The sequence below is a fragment of the Branchiostoma belcheri genome, unplaced genomic scaffold (genome assembly GCF_001625305.1).
Source record: "Branchiostoma belcheri isolate BF01 breed outbred unplaced genomic scaffold, Haploidv18h27 scaffold228, whole genome shotgun sequence".
Taxonomy (NCBI): domain Eukaryota; kingdom Metazoa; phylum Chordata; class Leptocardii; order Amphioxiformes; family Branchiostomatidae; genus Branchiostoma; species Branchiostoma belcheri.
In genome coordinates, this window is record NW_017803802.1 from 190709 (window position 1) to 214052 (window position 23344).

A 23344-nucleotide genomic window follows, 5' to 3' on the forward strand; every position below is an offset into this window, starting at 1 on the left:
AAGAAGTCTGATGGAGACTACCTGCTAGAGGCCTTGAAAACTGCTGACTTTACAAGTGCTTGCCAGGATAAAGTGCTGTCAAAAGTAAACCCGAGGCCCTTTGCAGTTGCTGTAACAGGAACAAGTTCGCCTCCAAGAGACAAGGGTGGGGGTACAGGAATGTTCCTACTGAAGCAGATCTGCAACTGCTGACTCTTTTCCCCGTTCAGTATCATATTATTTTGACCAGCCCACGTATCGAGTTACAACGCTTCTGCTGACATAGTGTTGTCTACGCCACATGACCGACAGGGGATTGACCTGGACAGGCCAACATCATCGGCATACCCCACATCTACTGACTCTACATGTAGGGTGTCATTATAGACTGTGGAGCGGGAGCTCATGTACAAAAGGAACAAGAATTCGTAGATCTCATACCTCCATGAAATATATAAGTTTTTGTAAATGGCATGTACTCATTAAATATGCAAATGACCTAAACATTAACATAATATATGCATAGTGGTGTTAACCTTTAAGTAACTTATATGAACAACGTGAACAAAGTTCAACAGTTGAAAACAGAAGACCCAGTAAAATGGTACAAGGAGCTGAAGTCTGTGTGCAACGTAGTAAAACCTCCCAGTGCCATCCACGTCCCAAACGTCGCCCCGGACGACCACAAGGCTGTCGCAGACGCGATAAACAAACACCTGTCGTCGATCTCCCAGCAGTCCCCAGAGGTGTGCACCAGCGATCTACCAGCCTACCTACCTGCACCCTCCCCACCGCCACAGATCATGCCGTGGGAGATGTACAGAGAGCTGTCCCGAGTCAGAGTTCGTAAAGCGGGAGGTCCGGACGGTATCGCTCCCCGTTTGGTTAGAATGTTCGCATGTGAACTCGCAGAACCACTCACTGACATTTTTAACACCTCACTGATAGCAGGTACAGTTCCAGCCCAGTGGAAGGAAGCAGTAGTCACGCCTATCCCCAAGGAACTGCCAGCAGTCATCGACAAGTTGCGTCCGATATCTCTGACTGCAATATTTGCGAAGATTTGCGAAGGCATCGTAGGAAAATGGGTGCTGTCAGACATATGGAACAACATCGACAAACGTCAGTTTGGGGGGATCAAGAGAAGTTCGACCAACCACTACCTGATTAGTCTCACCCACTTTCTCTACCAAGGTGCTGAAAGAAGCAAAAACGTGGGAACAATCCTATTAACGGACTTTACTAAGGCATTTGATACCATCAACCACCATCAGGCCATTTTGAAGCTACTTAACATGGAGACAAGACCGTCCATTGTGCCGTGGATAGTGGACTTTCTCACAGAAAGACGACAAAGAGTCCGGTATGGACAGTCACTCTCAGACTGTGAAACTCTTACCACCGGTGTCCCACAAGGCACAAAGTTGGGGCCAATCATCTTCCTCTGCATGATAAATGATGCCTGTCAATCACTCAATGATCGGTGGAAATACGTGGATGACCTATCGCTGGGAGAGAACAGACACAACTCCGAAGAATCCCACCTTCAAGACCAAGCTAACTCCCTAGCGGAGTGGTCTGAAAGTGCACAACTGAAACTCAACCCCGGAAAGTGCATGGTGTTCACAGTGTGCTTTATGAGGAATCCGAGTCCACCTGTACCCATCAGTCTTTGCGGTAACCCCCTAAGAACAGTGGAAATCGCCAAGGTGTTAGGTGTCTGGCTTCAGTCGAACCTAAAATGGGACACGCAAGTGAGTGAAACAACAAAGAAGGGCAACAAGCGACTGTTCATGTTACGCAGACTTAAATCATTTGGAGTCCCAGTGGAGGACCTTGTAACAGTGTACTGTGGCTTCATAAGACCGATCCTTGAGTACTGCGCACCAGTGTGGCATCACGGACTTACCCGCAAACAAACTGCAACACTGGAACGAGTACAGAAACGTGCATGCCGGATTATCTTGAGTCAGAAGTATACAGACTACACCACGGGGCTGCAGATGTGCAAACTTGAAACACTCGAGAAGAGACGGGCGGTCCTCTGCACCAAGTTTGCACACAGCATGACAACATCGGAGCGCACAGCTGATCTCCTCCCCAACACACGGCGACAGGAGCACGGCAGGAACCTTAGAAACTCTAACAAAATGACACTGGCGCCTTGCCGCACTTCTAGATTTCAAAACAGCCCTGTACCGTCTCTACTGAGTCTGCTTAACACGAACAAATAATACGTTGTAAATCAACCACACTCAGATGTTTTGTTATTGTAAGATTTTATTTTAATCGACATTTTAATACTATGTAATATTTTATGCTATTCGTCATATTGAGTTGTGTCCTATATAAGTGATGAAACGTACTTTCATGTACTATGTAAGTAGAACGTATTTCAGCCTGACGGGCTGCAATGTTTTACCTAATAAACCAGTCATTCATTCATTCATATATATGTCACAAGGTACAAAATTTCCATCATTCGCCAATATGGAGTCACAAAATTTTCACATTAATTATGCAAATTATGTAGTCATTTGCATAATTGGTATCTTTGATGTTCCGCCTGCCACAGATTAAATAGATTACATGTATAGCATGTCCGAACATTGGGAAAGGCACTTTACACGTACCCCCCCTCAAATAGAGGGACACGTCTCCAACGGCAGTTGTCTTCAGCTGGCGGACGAGAGCAGCGCCAGGCGGGCCGGGGTAGTCAAGGCGGAACTTGAGCGTAACCAAGTCATCCGACAGCTCGCTGCAAGCATCCCAACCGGAACCAGCACGTCTCCCTCAATATGGATCCGCTGGGGAAGACGGATGCCCAAGTGTGTGGGTCTAAGATTCGCAACCTGTTATCCACCTTAAACAAATCCACGCGAAGGCCACCGTGTCAACTGTGACCCTCGCTCAGGTGTAGGGATGACACGGTCATCCTACACGGAAAAATCTGTATCTGTATATCTGTACATGAATCTGTATCTGTGCATGAATATGTATCTGTACATGAATCTGTATCTGATTGCAAATAAAGATTATCGAGTGATTGCTCTCTCTCTCTCTCTCTCTCTCTCTATATATATATATATATATATATAGAGAGAGAGAGATACTATTATATAAAACACTGTAATTATAGAATTTTCTGATTGATTATGCAAATTAGGTCCTCATTTGCATAATTTGCATATATTATGTCTTAATTTGATTAAATTATGTTTATTGATGTTCACCTTCACTTAACTTCCAAATGTGGCAAGTATGAAATTCCCAGCAGTTACAACTATGAAATTATAAAAATATGACATTAATTATGCAAATTTGGTCCTCATTTGCATAATCTATATCCTCAGATGTTTTTTCTCGTTCTCAAGTAGATGTCACAAGTGTTTCATAGTTCTATTATCGAAAAAAGCATATTTATAGAATTTCCTCGTTAATTATGCAAATTAGCTCCCGATTTGCATAATTGTCATTTGATTATGTCAAGCATCACTTCAACTACCTACATACCAAAAACAAGAATTCTGAGATTTCAAACCTCCATGAAATATGTAGAGTTTATGTAAATGTTTTGTTTCATTGAATATGGAAATAAGGTGGCACTTGATATAATGTACAGTATTGTGTTCTAAACTCAACTTACCATATTTTTCGTGTCAAACTCCTATCCTTTGGCAATATTTCATTTATACATCCTCATTTAAACATCCTCATTATTTATGCAAATTGCCTCTATATTAACATAATATATGCATAGTGTTGTTAACATTTAAGTAACCTACACATGTCACAAGGCACAGAATTGCCATCATTCACCATTAAGAAATCATAATTTTCGAAATAATTATGCAAATTAGGTCATCATTTGCATAATTGCACAGTCCAGGAACCAACTAGAAATGGTAATCTCTTGGACCTGGTCTTAGTTAATAACCCCAACATAATTGAGAAGACCACAGTTGTCCCGGGGATAAGTGACCACGACATGGTTCTAGTGGACGTTAACCTGGCACTGAAACAAAACAGGAAACCTAAGAGAAAAGTGTACATCCGCACAAAAGCCGACGAACCAGCCATTAAGAAAGACCTAACGGATTATGCAACTAACTTTCACAAAAGAACTCAGGATATGTCAGTTACACAGAAGTGGTCAGACTTCAAAGACAAAATGAAAGACACGATGAACAAGCACATCCCAAGTAAGATAACATCAAGCAGATACAACTTGCCTTGGTTCAACAGAAACCTAAGGAGGCACTGTCGTAAGAAGCAGCGGCTCTATAACAAAGCTAAGAAAACAGGCCAAGAGGAAGACTGGAACAAATATAAGAGAGTTAAGAAGGGAGTTCAGAAAAGCATAAGACAAGCACACTCTAAATACGTGGCAGACATACTGGGAGAAGCTATAGTTGACAAACCCAAAACATTCTGGTCGTACATAAAAGGACTGAGGAAAGACCTTGTCGGGGTAGCACCCCTAAAGGTGGGAAATACCATCATCAGTGACAGCGGGAAAAAGCAGAAGTACTCAGTTCACAGTTCAAAAGTGTTTTCACAGAGGAAGACACCACAGATATGCCATCTCTAGGTCAGCCCTGTACTCCTCCAATGGAACATATAGTAGTTTCTACTGATGGTGTCGAAAAAATGCTTCAAGGTCTCAATCCCTCTAAAGCATCCGGACCAGACCAAATACCACCGTGGTTCCTCAAGTTGACAGCTAGTGAAATCGCGCCTGTTCTAACCAATATTTTCCAACACTCGCTAAACACTGCAGAAATCCCTAAAGATTGGAGGGATGCAAATATATGCGCCATCTTTAAAAAAGGAGATAGAGCGGTCCCCAGCAACTACAGACCTGTTTCACTGACCTGCATATCCTGCAAACTACTTGAACATATCATCCATAGCCAAATCATGAAGCACCTAGAAAGTTACAGTATATTAACGGATTACCAGCATGGATTCAGAGCCAAACGATCCACAGAAACACAGCTTATACTAACAGTCCATGACATAGCTGGCGCACTAAACAGTAAACGGCAGGTAGATTTAGCAATACTTGATTTCACTAAAGCCTTTGATAAAGTCCCCCATGGCAGGCTCATCTCAAAACTGGAGTATTATGGAATCCAAGGCCCTACGCTGAATTGGTTAAAGGCTTTCCTGACCAACAGGGAGCAAACAGTAGTGGTTGAAGGGAAGGCGTCGGCTCCAGTTAAAGTAGCGTCTGGGGTCCCTCAAGGAACCGTCCTGGGGCCATTGCTCTTTCTCTTGTATATAAATGACCTACCAGATCAGCTTGACTCAAATGTGAGGTTATTTGCCGATGACTGTCTATTGTATGTAGAGCTGTCTACACAGACCGACTCACAACTTCTCCAAAAAGACCTGAACACCCTGGAAGAATGGCAAAGCAAATGGCTCATGCAGTTTAATCCCGAAAAATGCTACATTATGCACATAACAAACAAACGAACACCACATGCAACTAGCTACCAGTTTTGTGGTCAGGCTTTAGCAACCACAAAAATCCATCCGTATCTGGGCGTCACGCTGACAAGCGGACTGAAGTGGGGTGCACATGTTAATAATATCACAACTAAGGCGAAACAGACATTGGGAGTGATTAAACGTAATCTGTGGGCATGTCCAACGAGAGTAAAATCACTTGCATACACGTCACTTGTAAGACCGAACCTAGAATACGCTGCGACAGTATGGGATCCATATACAAAGAAAGACAAAGACAAATTGGAAAGGGTACAGAATCAAGCTGCAAGATTCTGTATGAACAACTATGTAAGAGGTGCTAGTGTCACGGAAATGAAAAGAAACCTACAGTGGACCTCACTTGAAGACAGAAGAAAGATGTCTAGACTATGCATGATGTACAAAATGACTAATAAACTGGTGGATGTCCCAACTACTAAGTACCTAATACCAGCCCAGAAGAGAACAAGAAATAGCCACGCATTCAAGTACCAGAGTTATCAACCAAGGATTGAGGTGTTCAAGAATTCATTCTTTCCTAGAACTATCGCAGAGTGGAACTCACTGTCACCAAGTACAGTAGGGGCACTGTCAATAGATAGCTTTAAACAATGTCTAGAGCTAGAAGTTCAAGGGTTAGGTGTAACAAGTCGATCGGTGTAATATAGCCAGCTGCCGCCGCGCCGCGTGCCTGCGAAGCTGGTGTGTTACGCCGAAAGGCGGTTATACCGGCTATACAGATACAGATACAGATACAGAATTGGTACCTGTTGACGTTCTATCTGCCATATATATTACATGCATGAAAGTACTATAATGTAAAACACTGTAATTAGAGAATTGCTCATTAATTATGCAAATTAGGTTCTCATTTGCATAATTTGCATTTAATCGTGTACATCTCTCTCTCAGCTACCTACCTACCAAAAATGATGAAAATATGTTGTTCCTATCTGGACTTATTGGCTTTTAAAGATTTCGCCCGAAAGTCCCCTGCAGTTCCAGAACAAGCTGGTAGGGGGTTCAAACCCACACCACCTTTGTCTGACAGGGAAAGCTATTTGTCACCAAAAATTCAAGACCATAGCATGTTCAGGACAAAAGATACAAAAACCGGAAGTTCTGCTGCAGTACCAAGGTCATCCACCAGGAGGCCCATATTTGACCTTGACCTTTGTCTTCCTAAGACTTACCAATATACCAAATATCTTCACAATCCATAAAGGTGTTCTGAAGTTATGATGACCACAAAGTTGCGGAAACACACACACACAGACAGACACACACACACACACAAACACGCCAAAAACAATACCTCAATTTTTCACGGAGGTAACAAGAGCAAAGTACGTCAGTCTGCGTAAACACCACAGAAACAGAGTTAAACAAGAGTTCTGAGATCTCATACCTCCATGAAATATGGGCTTGCTTTGTCATACTTCATTTTAACATGTCCTCATTAATTATGCAAATAACCTGTACATTAACATAATATATGCATAGTGGTGCTAGCCTTTAAGTAACTTACACATGTCACGAGGTATAAAATTCCCATCATTCACCAATAAGGAGTCACAAAATTTTCACATTAATCATGCAAATTAGGTCATTATTTGCATAATTGATATCTGTCGATGTTCCCCCTGCCACAGATTAAATAGATTACTTGTATAGCAGTACAACACTATATAAAACACTGTAATTATAGAATTTCCTCATTAATTATACAAATTAAGTCCTTATTTGCATAATTATGTACAACTCTCTCTCGGGTACCTGATGAAAATACGTTGTTCCAATCTGGACTTATTGGCTTTGAAAGTTTTTACCAGAAACTAACCTGCAGTTCCAGAACAAGCTGCTAGGGGGACCAAACTTACACCACTTATTCCTGACAGGATAAGCTATCTGTCACCAAAAAGTCAAGACCATAGCTTGTTCAGAACAAAAGATACAAAGTCTCCAAGGTCATCCACCAGGAGGCCCATATTTAATCTTGACCTTTGTCTTCCTAAGACCTACCAGCATACCAAATATCATCACAATCCATAAAGGCGTTCTGAAGTTATGCTGACTACAATGTACGGAAACACACAAACACATACACACACGCGCGCGCCAAAAACAATACCTCCATTTTCATGGAGGTAACAAAAGCCTGTCCCCTGACCTGATAACAAGATGTGTCGAGATCTGGTTGGTTGTCAGTTTAGTTGCTGAGCCGGTAGCACGACTCTTTTCTCACTATAGGCTAGTGTCCAAGCAGATATTTTGGCCGCCTGTATCTATTGGGTGGCGAAAGTATTGGATACCATTCACGATCACATAAGTCGTTCTAGCCAGGATTCAAGAGTTTGTTCCGCACTACTTTGTATACCCGCATCATGAATCCGGTGGTCGCCCAGTAATACTGTGTTCTGCCACCAAAACAATAAAGGGAAATCTGGGACAACGCCAGAGGAGAATAATCAACACGCCAATGCTTGTCACCAAACCCCCAAAGAAAGAGAAGGACCAATCCTGTATCCATTTGGCTGGTTTTAAAGAAAAGATACCCGTACAAAAATCGCCTCAAAACACGCCTTTGTCCTACATTTCTGTTAAGTATTCAGCTTTTTATTAGAGGTAAACACCATTTAACATGACTTCTGCTAATCAGGACCTTATTTGTATAATTGGTTAGGAAATGCTAGAAAACGATGACTTTATTTGCATAATCAATGAGAAACATTCATAAATCGTCGGGAGTAAAGCTTAACGACATTTTTTGGACAAGGTATGCGGTCGTGGAATTCTAGCACATGTCATAATTTTATTCATTCTAGGAGAGTTATTGTTTCCATACATTGTACCCTGTACACCATATTCCATAAACTATACAGCTACAGGTTTATACACTTGCGTTGATGACTTACTTATCAAAGTCCAAGCTCTGCATGAGATTTTTGTGAAGAGTTTCTTTGCGATGCCTCCACCATGTATAAACCGCCACCACACCGGTACCAAACACTTTGAGTACAACACCGCCAGACTTAAGCGGACTGGGCAACTCCGATAGAACGACGTAGTCCAACAGCACTGCAAGAGGTATGGTGAAAGTCTTGATGGTGGCAGTGATCCCCGCCTTTTCCGTCTTCAATGACAATTTTGTAGCAAAATGTGCGCCGCAGCCACACAGGCACAGTCCGATAACATAACCCACCGTCTGTGCCGACATCGCCCAAATCGGGGTCTCAAACCAGTACGTCAGTCCGAGGCGCACGACCGCTCCTGGCAGGTTGGCGTAGAACATCACGGTTAGAATGGAGACCTTCTGTACACCGACAAGCGATCGTTCGATGACAACACTTGGAGCTTTGCAGAAAGTTGCTGCGAAGGGAAGGAGAACGGACACCGTCAGAAGCTGCGTGGACGAAGTGTTCTCCGTAATTAATCCATAAGTGACTACTGCAACCCCGGCTACGTTTAGAACGATTCCAAAACAAGCCACGACGCCCACAGTTTCCTTCAGGAACAACAAGAGCTCCGAGATCTCATACATCCATGAAATATGGGCTTGACATGTAAATGTAAATTAATTCTTTAATTATGCAAATGACCTCTACATAAACATCATAAATGTATCGTGATGTTAACTTTTTATTAACTTACACATGTTCCAAGTATGAAATTCCCATCATTTACCACTAAGGAGTCATAGAATTTTGAGATGAATTATGCAAATTAGGTTCGTATTTGCATAATTGGTATCTGATGATATTCCTCCTGTCATAGATTATAAACATTACATGTATCAAAGACCCATGATGTAGAAAAAAGACCACTGAAAGTACACAATTTCCTCATTTATTATGCAAATGAAATCATCATTTGCATAATTTGCATCTAATAATGTAGATCTCTGCCTACGGTACCCACATACAAAAAAAATCAAGAAAATACATCGTTCCTTTGTGAATTTATCTGCTCTGAAAGGTTTCGCCAGAAACCCCCCTGAAGTTCCAGAACAAGCTGCTAGGGAGACCAAACCCACACCACTTATTACTGGCAGGAAAAGCTATCCACCACTTAAAAATCAAGACCATAGCATGTCCAGGACAAAAGATTAAAAAAAAAAACGGAAGTTCTGCTGCAGTGCCAAGGTCATCCACCAGGTGGCCCATATTTGACCTTGACCTTTGTCTTTCCAAGACTTACCAACATACCAAATATCATCACAATCCATAAAGGCGTTCTGAAGTTATGCTGACCACAAAGTTGCGGAAACACACACAGATAGACAGACACACACACAGACATACAGACAGACACGCCAAAAACAATACCTCCATTTTTCATGGAGGTAAATAATAAGTAGGGCGACAACACCCCTCCTTGCGGGACCCCTGACGTGAGCAACTGCCAACTGCTGATCTTGCCGTTCACGAAGACTCTCTGCCTGCGCCTACGTATCATTAAACATAACTTACTAGTATTGGAATAAGGACCTCATTTGAATAATGTATGAGGAAAAGATAGAATGGCTTTCTTTGTTAGGATAAGGCTGTATTTTGGTGGAGAATATGATTAACTGATATAATTCATGCAAATGAGGATCCTACTTGCATAATCAGGAGAAATAATCTTTACTTTGTCAGTCATAAAGATTAACATCATTTGGCAAAGGTATGAGATCATGGATTTTGTTATCCTACAGTTTGAGTGAAGTGTGAAGTGATCATGAAGTGTAACAGTTTGACGGGTCCTGAGGTATAGGAGTACCGTGAGTCATGTCAGGTTCTGAACTTTAGTCCTAAGACGTCCATCACTTCCATATATAAAGATATCTTTGGCAAGGATTGATGGGCACTGCCTGATCACGTCTACAACCAATGACGTGCTGTAATGATCCCCTACGTCACAGCAGGGGTCCGGGGAGTCAGCGGGCGCCAGGAGTGGCGTGACGAGCTAATAAGTACTGAACTTGTGGGGCTTTCTATTTTGTCAGCTTTTCTTTATGGGTCAGCATACTCAAGGAATAGCTGACAATAAGTAAAGCCTGACAAGACGCTTAAAAACGCCCAAGACACGCCTAACCTCTGCTTGGTGTAGACTTCCAACTCAAGATGAACTCAGGTAACACAAAACACAGACAGCTCAGTGATTTCCAAGTAACGGCTCTATGTCAAACCTGCAGCTACGACGTCACAACCCTACACACGTCACAATGATGGTGAAAGTTGTTAAGTCATACTGGGACGTCGACATTTCCGTTTTTCTTTGGAACTCCGAGTCTGCGGCGAGACTGTGTCTTGAGGCCCTGCCAGGGACGGACATCCTGCGGTAGTGTGTTCCCTCCTGTTTCTTCTTCTCCTCCTCCTCCTCCTCCTGCCACACAGTCAAATGGATTCAACTCTTAGCCAAATGACCTGACGTTTGGCATGGAGGTAGAGTGGGCCAATACCCCCAGGTGTTTTTTTTCATCTTTTTTGTTTTTGAAAATTTTTTATGAAGGTTTTTTTTGAGGGATTTTTTGACAAAAAATGGATTTTTGGATCCTGGGCCCTGGTATTACAACCATTAATGTATAGTTCAATATGTATGTATAGTTTCATAGTTCCTCTATATATAGTTATATAGCTCTTAATAGTTTCCTTTTCTTTGCAATTAGACCTTCAAAATGTATCATTGTTTTCGCTTGCAATATTGCATACCTGCAATAAGATTGTGTGATAAGAGTAATGTAAAATTTTGTAAGTAAAGCTGTCGAGATTCAAAGTGCTTGTTCTTGCATCTTTGTTCTCAATTACATAGCTACTATATAATTACCTTCGCCAAGAAGGTTATGTCTTAGTAGCGTTTGTCTGTGTGTGTGTGTGTGTGTGTGTGTGTGTGTGTGGTTTAGCAAGATAACTCGAGAAGCAGTGGATGGATTCGAATGAAACTTAGTAGGTAGGTAGGTATTTATAAGACCTAGAAATGATTAGATTTTGGGCCCCTGGCGGCTTTTGTTGGTACTGCAGCAGAACTTCCGGTTTTGATAGCTCGTAATCTGGACATGCTAGGGTCATAAATTTTAAATGGCAGATAGCTATTGGGACAGGGAAGAAGTGACAGTTCTGGAACTGCAGGGGCATTTGTTGAAACATTTTCGAAGGAGGATAACTCAAGAACCTGTTGACGGATTGTCGTGATATTTGGTATGTAGGTAGTTGAAGTGATGCTTGACAGTCAGATGACAATTATGCAAATCGGGAGCTAATTTGCATAATTAATAAGGAAATACTATAAATCTGCTTTGTTCGATAATAGAACCATGAAACACTTGTGATATCTACTTGAGAACGAGAAAAACCATATGAGGATATAGATTAATAGTAAATGAGGACCTAATATGTATAATTAGTAGCAAATTTTTATAATTTCATAGTTGTAACTGCTGGGAATTTCATACTTGCCACATTTGGAAGTATAGGTGAACACCAATAAAAATAATTTATTCAAACCATGACCTCATTAGCATAATTTATGAGGAAGATAAGTTGTTTTGTTAAGATAAGGGTGTCATTGGGTGGAGAATATGATCAACTGATATAATCCATGCAAATGAGGCTCTTATTTATGAAATCAATGATTAAAATTGTATTATTCGTCAACCATCATTTGGCGAAGGTATGAAGTCGTGGAACTGGCGTAATACATTTCCAATGGAGAGAGTCCCTTTTGGGTCTTTTTGTTCCATTTAATACGGGCGCAAATGACCTCATGGCCCGGCGGTTGTCCCCCGGCAGGAACCTCTCGCCTACATGCGTCGGCCAAGCGCAAAGGTTGCGCCACGGCGCTTCCAACTCGCCGCAATTGGGGGTTCAGACGTTGGAATTGATGTTGTAACGTACAATTTTTAGGGGCACCAAATCTTCTCAACTTTTGGCACATTTTATATTGAAATGTGTGTTTTCTCGGATGGGTATGACACAAATGAAATTCACAACACGGTGTAAGTTTGTAATTCCTGTCCCCATGCAGGCCAGTAGTTCCTGGGACAAGACAGTTCGTCTGTGGAACCCTGACACCAGTACGCTCCTGTTTGTGTTAGGGGGACACACGGGATGGGTCAAGGCACTGGCCTTCTCCATGGACAGTCTGTATCTGGCCTCAGCTGCAGACGATGAAACTGTGAGTATGTATTGTAGTAGTACCAGGAATCCAAATTAAAGGTGGTCCAATGCATGGCCACTGACCACTAAAATTTTGGCTGGGACAACTGAAAAGATACTTGGGGACATTTTTGGGACAATAAAAAAATCAACATCAGAATGTCAGCCCCCTGGTGCGCCTGGGAGTACACATACTAGTAAGCAAAAGTTGACTTCGAGTTGAATCCCCCAAAACAGATTGGGACAGTTCAGCCTCACTTCGGGACAGTTGAAATTCATTTTTAGGGCAGTGCTGGGACAATAATTTTGAGTCCAGAGTACACATCAAGATAACACATCATGACATGATTGTGTTATCTTGGTGACTCTTTCCCAGGCGGGAGGCTTTAGGCTACCAAAATATAGAACTTCCTCAGCTACCAGATCTATCAGCTACAGATGCATAAAATTATACAACACTTTCCCACAACACATCAAATCATCCACACCAACAGCGATCAAAAAACACATCAATGACAGCCTACAAGTTTGAGGTGATCTTCACATTTTCTCATAATCTGCTGTGAAATGACATTAGATACATGTACTTGGACCTTGAACGGGGGACATCAAGGATGTAAAGACAGGAGACAATCATGGGTTCCTCTTCTCCACTTGTCTCCTATTAGATACTAACATGGATGAAAAGTATAAGAAGTGATTCAGTCTTTCTTAATCCTCTTCCACTGTGTCTTGTGTCTTACATCACAAGATTTGTGACGTATACCATTTTTAGATGTGAAAGATATTCTGAGTTATCACATTGATTTAAAGTTAATCTTTCAATGCTAAAATTTTTAGTAATGCATGTTACTGACAGTTGTAAATTATAAATATCAACACAATTCAGGCAGTTTTAGCCTGCAATGTTGTTTGATTTCAATTGATAAATAGAATTCGAACTCAAAGTCATCAGTTTTCATAGTCCAGGAGTTTTCCCAGTGCTAGATTTTAGCGCCATGTCAGCAAACTGATACTTTCAAACTCAACCATACAATGTACAATCAAGCCCCGTGCTAGTTGGGCAGCCTTTCAGCTGTATCTTTAACCAAGCAAATTTTAAAATAATATAAAATGTGGAATCAGCTTTGCAGTCATTTATGGTACTGTACATGATCATACAAAATATATGTACTTAGGAATAGTTGATAAACTTAACAGTTACACAATCTCCCAGAAATTTAACAATCTACAAGAGATCAGATACAATCATTGTACATGATTGTACTTAGTAGGTATTAGAAATAGTTGATAAAGTTAACAGTTATGTGCACATGTATCTCAATTTGCAATCACCCAGAAATTTCCCCATCTACAAGAAATACAATTACATGTATTTATGGTACATGACTGTATTGATTTAGTAGGTATTAAAATTGTTGAAAAAGTTAAAGGTTACGTGTAACCACAAAACCGACTTTTGGCCACAACAATTTAATTTGTTGGTTCTTGAATTTTTTCAGAAAAAAATGAAGTGACAGGGTGATAAAAAACAGACTTGGGCATCATATGATAGCCCCAAATGCTATGATAGGAGCCATGAAGTCAACACAAAAGGCTGGGTTAATATAAACAATGACTTTTGAACTTGCCATGACATTGATGGATGGAAAACAAACCAGTGCATTGATGGATGGAAAAACTGAAACAAGTAGGAAGAAAACGACTTTCCTGAACTGTTGGGAGCAAAATATGAGCAGAATTGAGTTGATTCAGTAACAGAATCTTTTTTTTTGGCAAATCAGAAAAAAAAGAGGAACCAAAGGTGAATCCAAGAACCAACAAATTAAATTGGTGTGGCCTTGTCATTACAAGACTGGGACAATTCACTTGTCTGTCCCAAAGAAGCACCAGGGAGCATCAAAATCAGACGTGTCATAGCAGCATCCCTTCTCCTCACATTCCAGTTCAGTCATGTTCTCATGTCCACACTTCACACGGTCTTTCACCTGGGCCTGTAGACAGCCTGTTGGAAAAAAAGACAACAAGAAATCAGAGATTCCAAACCCCCGGGAAGCATATAACACATGATGTTCACAATGACAGCTGAAACTTTCAGATATCACACGAACAGCACGCTACAAGAAAGAGATACTAGGTGGTGTCACAATTGTATATTGAATGCACAGTACAGGATCTAGATACCCTTCCCCTTCCTGACAGTAGACTAAGTGTCCAGAGCTGTCAGCCTGCGCCTGTTTNTAAAAAAAATCAACATCAGAATGTCAGCCCCCTGGTGCGCCTGGGAGTACACATACTAGTAAGCAAAAGTTGACTTCGAGTTGAATCCCCCAAAACAGATTGGGACAGTTCAGCCTCACTTCGGGACAGTTGAAATTCATTTTTAGGGCAGTGCTGGGACAATAATTTTGAGTCCAGAGTACACATCAAGATAACACATCATGACATGATTGTGTTATCTTGATGACTCTTTCCCAGGCGGGAGGCTTTAGGCTACCAAAATATAGAACTTCCTCAGCTACCAGATCTATCAGCTACAGATGCATAAAATTATACAACACTTTCCCACAACACATCAAATCATCCACACCAACAGCGATCAAAAAACACATCAATGACAGCCTACAAGTTTGAGGTGATCTTCACATTTTCTCATAATCTGCTGTGAAATGACATTAGATACATGTACTTGGACCTTGAACGGGGGACATCAAGGATGTAAAGACAGGAGACAATCATGGGTTCCTCTTCTCCACTTGTCTCCTATTAGATACTAACATGGATGAAAAGTATAAGAAGTGATTCAGTCTTTCTTAATCCTCTTCCACTGTGTCTTGTGTCTTACATCACAAGATTTGTGACGTATACCATTTTTAGATGTGAAAGATATTCTGAGTTATCACATTGATTTAAAGTTAATCTTTCAATGCTAAAATTTTTAGTAATGCATGTTACTGACAGTTGTAAATTATAAATATCAACACAATTCAGGCAGTTTTAGCCTGCAATGTTGTTTGATTTCAATTCGAACTCAAAGTCATCAGTTTTCATAGTCCAGGAGTTTTCCCAGTGCTAGATTTTAGTCCCATGTCAGCAAACCGATACTTTCAAACTCAACCATACAATGTACAATCAAGCCCCGTGCTAGTTGGGCAGCCTTTCAGCTGTATCTTCAACCAAGCAAATTTTAAAATAATATAAAATGTGCAATCAGCTTTGCAGTTATTTATGGTATTGTACATGACTGTACAAAATATATGTAAGCTAATTAGGAATAGTTGATAAACTTAACAGTTACACAATCTCCCAGAAATTTCACAATCTAAGAGATCAGATACAATCATTTATGGTACATGATTGTACTTAGTAGATATTAGAAATAGTTGATAAAGTTAACACTTATGTGCACATGTATCTCAATTTGCAATCACCCAGAAATTTCCCCATCTACAAGAAATACAATTACATGTATTTATGGTACATGTATTTATGGTACATGACTGTATTCATTTAGTAGGTATTAAAATTGTTGAAAAAGTTAACAGTTACGTGTAACCACAAAACCGACTTTAGGCCACAACAATTTAATTTGTTGGGTCTTGAATTTTTTCAGAAAAAAAATGAAGTGACAGGGTGAAAAAAAACAGACTTGGGCATCCTATGATAGCCCCAAATGCTATGATAGGAGCCATGAAGTCAACACAAAAGGCTGGGTTAATATAAACAATGACTTTTGAACTTGCCATGGCATTGATAGATGGAAAACAAACCACTGCATTGATGGATGGAAACACTAAAACAAGTAGGAAGAAAATGACTTTCCTGAACCGTTGGGAGCAAAATATGAGCAGAATTGAGTTGATTCAGTAACAGAATCTTTTTTTTTGGCAAATCAGAAAAAAAAGAGGAACCAAAGGTGAATCCAAGAACCAACAAATTAAATTGGTGTGGCCTTGTCATTACAAAACTGGGACAATTCACTTGTCTGTCCCAAAGAAGCACCAGGGAGCATCAAAATCAGACGTGTCATAGCAGCATCCCTTCTCCTCACATTCCAGTTTACTCATGTTCTCATGTCCACACTTCACACGGTCTTTCACCTGGGCCTGTAGACAGCCTGTTGGGAAAAAAGACAACAAGAAATCAGAGATTCCAAACCCCCGGGAAGCATATAACACATGATGTTCACAATGACAGCTGAAATTTTCAGATATCACAAGAACAGCACGCTACAAGAAAGAGGTACTAGGTGGTGTAACAATTGTATATTGAATGCACAGTACAGGACCCAGATACCCTTCCCCTTCCTGACAGTAGACTAAGTGTATAGTCCAGAGCTGTCAGCCTGTGCCTGTTATAAATGATAACAGCTGTTGTGTAACTTCAGCACGCCATGTCTATATGAAATTTATGTCTTTACTCAATATTAGGACCAGACACCACAGAGAGTTTTTGTTGTGCAGTATATTCAAGGGATGTCACATTCCCGTAGCCAGGATTTTGAATGGGGGGGGGGGTTCTTCCCACTGCTTGAGGGACGAGCGCTCGGCGCCAGCGGAAAAATTTGAAAAATAAACCTTCTAGAATGGCATTTCGTGCGTTTCTGAGAGGATTTCAAAGAAAAAAAATCAGAGATAAATTTTTATTCAATGACAAAGGGAGCAGTTTTTCTACGATCCCAATCTATCTTTTCAAGAAAAATCTTGGACCTTTACATAAAAAGTGGACCAAAAAGTGGACCTTTACATATAAAGTGGACCAAAAAGTGGACCTCTGAGCATTGTGGGGGTTCTTCCGAACCCCCCGAACCCCCTGGCTACGGGCATGTGTCACAGAGTGTACACAGTCTGAAAAGTGGATTAAGGGGACCTTACCTCTTTTTCCCATTGGGCACGCAGGGTTGATGCAGTACTCCCACACGGTGCTAGGGTCCGTGGTGTAGCACCACACGCTGTATTTGCTCTCGGGACTGGGATTGCGGCAGTAGTTCTCTGTCAGCTCAGGAAAGAATTCCAGCCAGAGGGTGTGTTGGTGGGGTTTTTCGGCGTCCCAACGCTGACAGGTCTTCCCGCTTATTGTCACAGCGACGTCCCCACGGTGGTCTGATCCATCTGGATTTCCCACACAGCCTGGAAGTACGAAAGCCCAGAGGTGCAAGCTTAACCTGTCAGCGCAAACACCTGCATCGTCTGTGCTAACAACTGCATGGCCTACACACACATCTTCGTCTGCAATGTTTGGTATGAGACCTTGAAGTTTTGCGAAGCTGCTGAAATAAAAGTGCTGGTGCATGCCGCTGTTATTTGAACCAGGATTTTTATTTACTGGACCAGTACAATTGTGTACTTTGTTTTGAAGCAGGGGGCGACATACCACGAAAATAAAACATCTTGACTACATTGTATATGTATTAAACATAGTTAGAATGTTCACAACTACTGAAGCATCAAATTGAAAAATTAATTTAAGATACCAGGATCTCCATGTTATCAAAAAGCAAAGAAACCTATTCATGATTTTATGTTTAGAAGAATATTTAGTACCTATTTTATTTACAGTCTTGAAGGGTGGACCAGTGGTATACATACTGATTGCCAGTCGACTGGTTGTGGGCTGTGGAGCATCTTGATTTTGTAGTAAGCAGCCAGAGCAATGTAAAAGTAGTAGAATTAATTAATATAAGTTGTGAAGTGTGACACATGTACTAAGGGCCAGTACGTGTGTGTATAAACAAAAAAAAACCTGGCTCTTGGGAATGGAACATGGGCCACCAGCTCAAGAACCTGACACATGAACTGCTAGGCTATAAAGTCAGTTTGTGGTGTTTGAACACTAATCAGAACAAGGGACAGGTCTGTTTTTGTTGTTGAATACTGATCAGCACCAGGGACAGGTCTGTTTGTTGTTGAATACTGATCAGCACCAGCAACAGGTCTGTTTGTTGTTGAATATTGATCAGAACCAGGGACAGGTCTGTTTGTTGTTGAATATTGATCAGAACCAGCAACAGGTCTGTTTGTTGTTGAATACTGATCTGCACCAGTGACAGGTCTGTTTGTTGTTGAATATTGATCAGAACCAGGGACAGGTCTGTTGTTGAAAACTGATCAGCACCAGGGACAGGTCTATCTGATGTTGAATACTGGTAAGCACCAGGGACAGGTCTGTTAACGTTTGTTATTGAATACTGATCAGCACCAGGGACAGGTATGTTTGTTGTTGAACACTGATCAGCACCAGGGACAGGTCTGTTTGTTGTTAAACACTGTTCAGCACCAGGGACAGGTCTGTTTGTTGTTGAATACTGATCAGCACCAGGGACAGGTCTGTTTGTTGTTGAACACTGATCAGCACCAGGGACAGGTTTGTTTGTTGTTGAATACTGATCAGCACCAGGGACAGGCCTGTTTGTTGTTGAATACTGATCAGCACCAGGGACAGGTCTGTTTGTTGTTGAATACTGATCAGCACCAGGGACAGGTCTGTTTGTTGTTGAATACTGATCAGCACCAGGGACAGGTCTGTTTGTTGTTGAACACTGATCAGCACCAGGGACAGGTCTGTTTGTTGTTGAATACTGATCAGTACCAGGAACAGGTTTGTTGTTAAATACTGATCAGCACCAGGAACAGGTTTGTTATTAAATACTGATCTGCACCAGTGACAGGTCTGTTTGTTGTTGTTGAATACTGATCAGCACCAGGGACAGGTCTGTTTGTTGTTGAATACTGATCAGCACCAGGGACAGGTCTGTTTGTTGTTGAATACTGATCAGCATCAGGGACAGGTCTGTTTGCTGTTAAAATACTGATCAGCACCAGGGACAGGTATGTTTGTTATTGAATACCGATTAGCACCAGGGACAGGTCTGTTTGTTGTTGAATACTGATCAGCACCAGGGACAGGTCTGTTTGTTGTTGAATACTGATCAGCACCAGGGTCAGGTCTGTTTGTTGTTGAATACTGATCAGCACCAAGAACAGATCTGTTTGTTGTTGAATACTGATCAGCACCAGGGACAGGTCTGTTTGTTGTTGAATACTGATCAGCACCAGGGACAGGTCTGTTTGTNTTTGTAGTAAGCAGCCAGAGAAATGTAAAAGTAGTATCATTAATTAATATAAGTTGTGAAGTGTGACACATGTACTAAGGGCCAGCACGTGTGTGTATAAACACAAAAACCCCTGGCTCTTGGGAATGGAACATGGGCCACCAGCTCAAGAACCTGACACATGAACCGCTAGGCTAAAAAGTCAGTTTGTGGTGTTTGAACACTTTAACTGTTACACTACTCCTATTTTTGTTCTCGTCATTGAATCCCATTGTTCGACATCCCTGTGTGTCACACTCACAGTCACAGGGCCGGCATGCCATGGGAACCAGTGAAACACTATGGGAAAAGTATAGAACACAAAAACCACTGGCTCCCGGGAATCGAATGCGGGCCGCCAGCTCAGGAACCCCACACACCAAACAACTAGGACCCCGTTCATACGAGACTTTTATGACGGTTTTTATGTTGTTATTCCAGGCTCACGGGGTCAACATCCTGGCTGTGTGCGACCTCCACGCTTTTTGATTAAGCGTTGTTTTGAGTTCGTTTCCACTGTTTTTTTTCATGGTTTTTCTTAATTTTACTATGGAATTAGCATGTGCAACCTGGTAGGCGGACAAGACCAAGCTCCTGATATCTATTTTTGGAGACCAGGAGTCGCCGGAAAAACTGTGGGGGGGGGGGGCTGTACCGAAACAAAAATGTATACCTGGACATTCCAGTCAAGCTGGGGGAGCATGGTTTGTCGAAGATAACAGCAGTGCCGCGGTAAGATATAGAGCCAGAAGACAGCGTACAAGAAGGCCAAGGACAACAATTGAAAGAGTGGGAGGAATGGTTATTCGAACTGCCGATTAATTGAATATTCACCAGGCAGGAGTTTTTACAAAACCTGTTATGTAAAATCTGGTATGAACGCTGGAGGTTTTAGCCATGTTTTTCCTCACTGACTATTTAGCGGTTTTAACCAGTTTTTGAAAGTCTGGTATGAACGAGTCTATGTTAAACGGTCCAGATCTGTTACACGGGTCAGTTGGTGGTGCTTGAACCCCACTGTAAGAAGGCTTAGCTTAGTATAACTTGCAGTAGCTACTAATAAAAGTTAAAAAGAGGAACAGATCTTGATATCATTGACTTCTCTTCTAGTTTTTATTATTTTTTTAGTATGATTCTCTGTTCTTATACTCTTATAGAAAAGCAACAATGTCTGTGTCCAACATTTAGAAACGCTATCTGTGACTTCTTTGCCTTAACTTGTGTGTACTTCTGGCACTCATCAATAATCATATTGATAATACCTGTTTTATCCATGGTCTGCATGGGGGGAGCAGTTGTTGATGGTTGAATGGTTGATGGCTGTGAAGCATCTTGATTTGGTGTAAGAAGTAAAAGAAGTATATTTAAGTTCTAGTAATATAAGTGGTAAGTATATGGTATGCTTGTAGCTACAATGTATAAGTGAATAGGCCACATTGACTTAATTTTATGGATGACATCCTCTGAAGACCCCAAAACTAGTGCGTGCAGGTGAATAAAAAAAATTCCAGCCCCAAAACAGTGCTGTTAAACCACAGGAATACGAAGCTGGTATTGCGAATTTGAGGTAGTACATAGTGGATTTAAAGTATTTTTAGTCTAATGCTTGCAGCTTCAAGTTAAATAAAAAACATTCATATCATCTTCCTCTTCTGTTCATGTATTTTTATGGTGTTAACTAGGAATACTTTTATTCATAGGTCTGTTGTTGTTGAACACTGATCAGCACCAGGGACAGGTCTGTTTCTGTTGAACACTGATGAGCACCAGGAACAGGTTTGTTGTTAGATACTGATTAGCACCACGCACAGGTCTTTTTGTTGTTGAACACTGATCAGCATCAGGGACAGGTCTGTTTGTTGTTGAATACTGATTAGCACCAGGGACATGTCTGTTGTTAAACACTTATCAGCACCAGGGACAGGTTTGTTGTTGTTGAACGCTGATCAGTACCAGGGACATGTCTGTTGTTGTTGAATACCAATCAGCACCAGGGACAGGTCTGTTGTTGTTGAACACTGATCAGCACCAGGGACAGGTCTGTTTCTGTTGAACACTGATCTGCACCAGGAACAGGTCTGTTTGTTGTTGAATACTGATTAGCACCAGGGACAGGTCTGTTTGTTGTTGAATACTGATCAGCACCAGGGACAGGTCTGTTTGTTGTTGAATACTGATCAGCACCAGGGACAGGTCTGTTTGTTGTTGAATACTGATCAGCACCAGGGACAGGTCTGTTTGTTGTTAAACACTGATCAGCACCAGGGACAGGTCTGTTTGTTGTTGAATACTGATCAGCACCAGGGACAGGTCTGTTTGTTGTTGAATACTAATTAGCACCAGGGACAGGTCTGTTTGTTGTTGTTAAATGCTGATCAGCACCACAGACACTTTCTATTAGTGGTGCCTATTTGTTTATTCAAATACTTTTAAAGTAGTACTTCAAATTTGTTTTCGCGGTGTTTGTATGTGTGTGTGTACATGTATGTGTGTGTGTATAAGTATGTATATGGGAATTGTACAATGTATAAGTTCAATCACTACAGACTGCCAAAGTCTACTAAACAAAGAATGGGAAAAAGGTAATCCCTTATCCTACCGACCCTAGTTGTTTAGCACTGAAGCAGGAAACACAACATTTTTAGACCTAACAACCCTAAGCACAAGACATAATACAGAAGTCTAAGACATATATATAGAGAAGTGAACAACCTGTTTTACCTGTGGTCTTCATGTCTGGACCAGCTGTAGAATTGGGAGCATCTTGATCTGGTTTGGAGATGACACCAGACTGTGGCCTGCTGTTGAATATGTAGGAAGTTGTGACCTGCACTGTTTCACAAGATTCCACCTGTGTACTTGAACCTGAAAGAAAAGTAAACAATAATCCAATGGCACAAATGGGGGTTAAATTGAGGTCCCGTGTTTGGGGAGAGCCAAACCCTATGCACGTTTAAGAACCCACTTGCGGGCAGCAAAACAATGCGTGTGTGTGTATGCGTGAATTCATCTTACATTTTTAAATATAAAATGATGATAAAAATGTGCTAAAAATAAAGAGAAGTTTCACGTAGCTTGTTTTCTAAAACGTCTTAAATAGCGTTCTAGAGCCCCAAAACAAGCTACGTGAGTCATCTCTATTTTCTGGGTACCACCCATAAATATAGGGCAGAGTCCAATATAGGGCAGAAAAGAAACAAGCCATGTCAACATTCTATCTTCACATGTGAGACCTGTAACAAACCCTGTAAGAGTAGACAGTGCTATGATTATGATAATTATAGTCTAGCTGCTCGCAGTCAAGCCCACAAACAGTGAACAGAACGTGCACCAGGATGAAAAGGGCTGTGATGATTAATAAATCTATATAGCTAGAACCAACCCATGATAAAAAGCAAAGAACCATTTTCCACCAGTGACATCACATTCTTGCCTTACAGGTATGCAATAGGGGCTGTACTACTCACCTCCATGGAGCTAGCTCCATGGAGCTAGCTCCATGGAGGTAAGTACTTCAGCCCTGAGGCAGATTTTTTCCAGCTCCATGGAGCTAGCTCTACGCACTATGAATGCATATGCCTGGTTCACGTCACCTTCAAGAAAAATGCATATACATGTTTCACGTCACTTCAAGAAAACAAAC

At 41.3% G+C, this 23344-nt stretch overlaps 2 protein-coding genes across 2 annotated transcripts; one reads left to right on the forward strand and one right to left on the reverse strand.

Annotated features, from left to right (window-relative positions):
* Nucleotides 1-530: 530 nt before the first annotated feature.
* LOC109470507 (lissencephaly-1 homolog) lies at nt 531-13392 on the forward strand. Its single transcript, XM_019769467.1, has 3 exons — nt 531-863; nt 12481-12630; nt 13387-13392. The coding sequence occupies exons 1-3, from the start codon at nt 531-533 to the stop codon at nt 13390-13392; spliced, it is 489 nt and encodes a 162-aa protein (XP_019625026.1).
* A 3140-nt stretch (nt 13393-16532) lies between these two features.
* LOC109470508 (plasminogen-like) lies at nt 16533-17903 on the reverse strand. Its single transcript, XM_019769469.1, has 2 exons — nt 17486-17903; nt 16533-16728 (listed from the first exon to the last, which is right to left on the reverse strand). Exons 1-2 carry the CDS (start codon nt 17901-17903, stop codon nt 16589-16591), a joined length of 558 nt encoding a protein of 185 aa, XP_019625028.1. The 3' UTR covers nt 16533-16588.
* Nucleotides 17904-23344: the final 5441 nt, after the last annotated feature.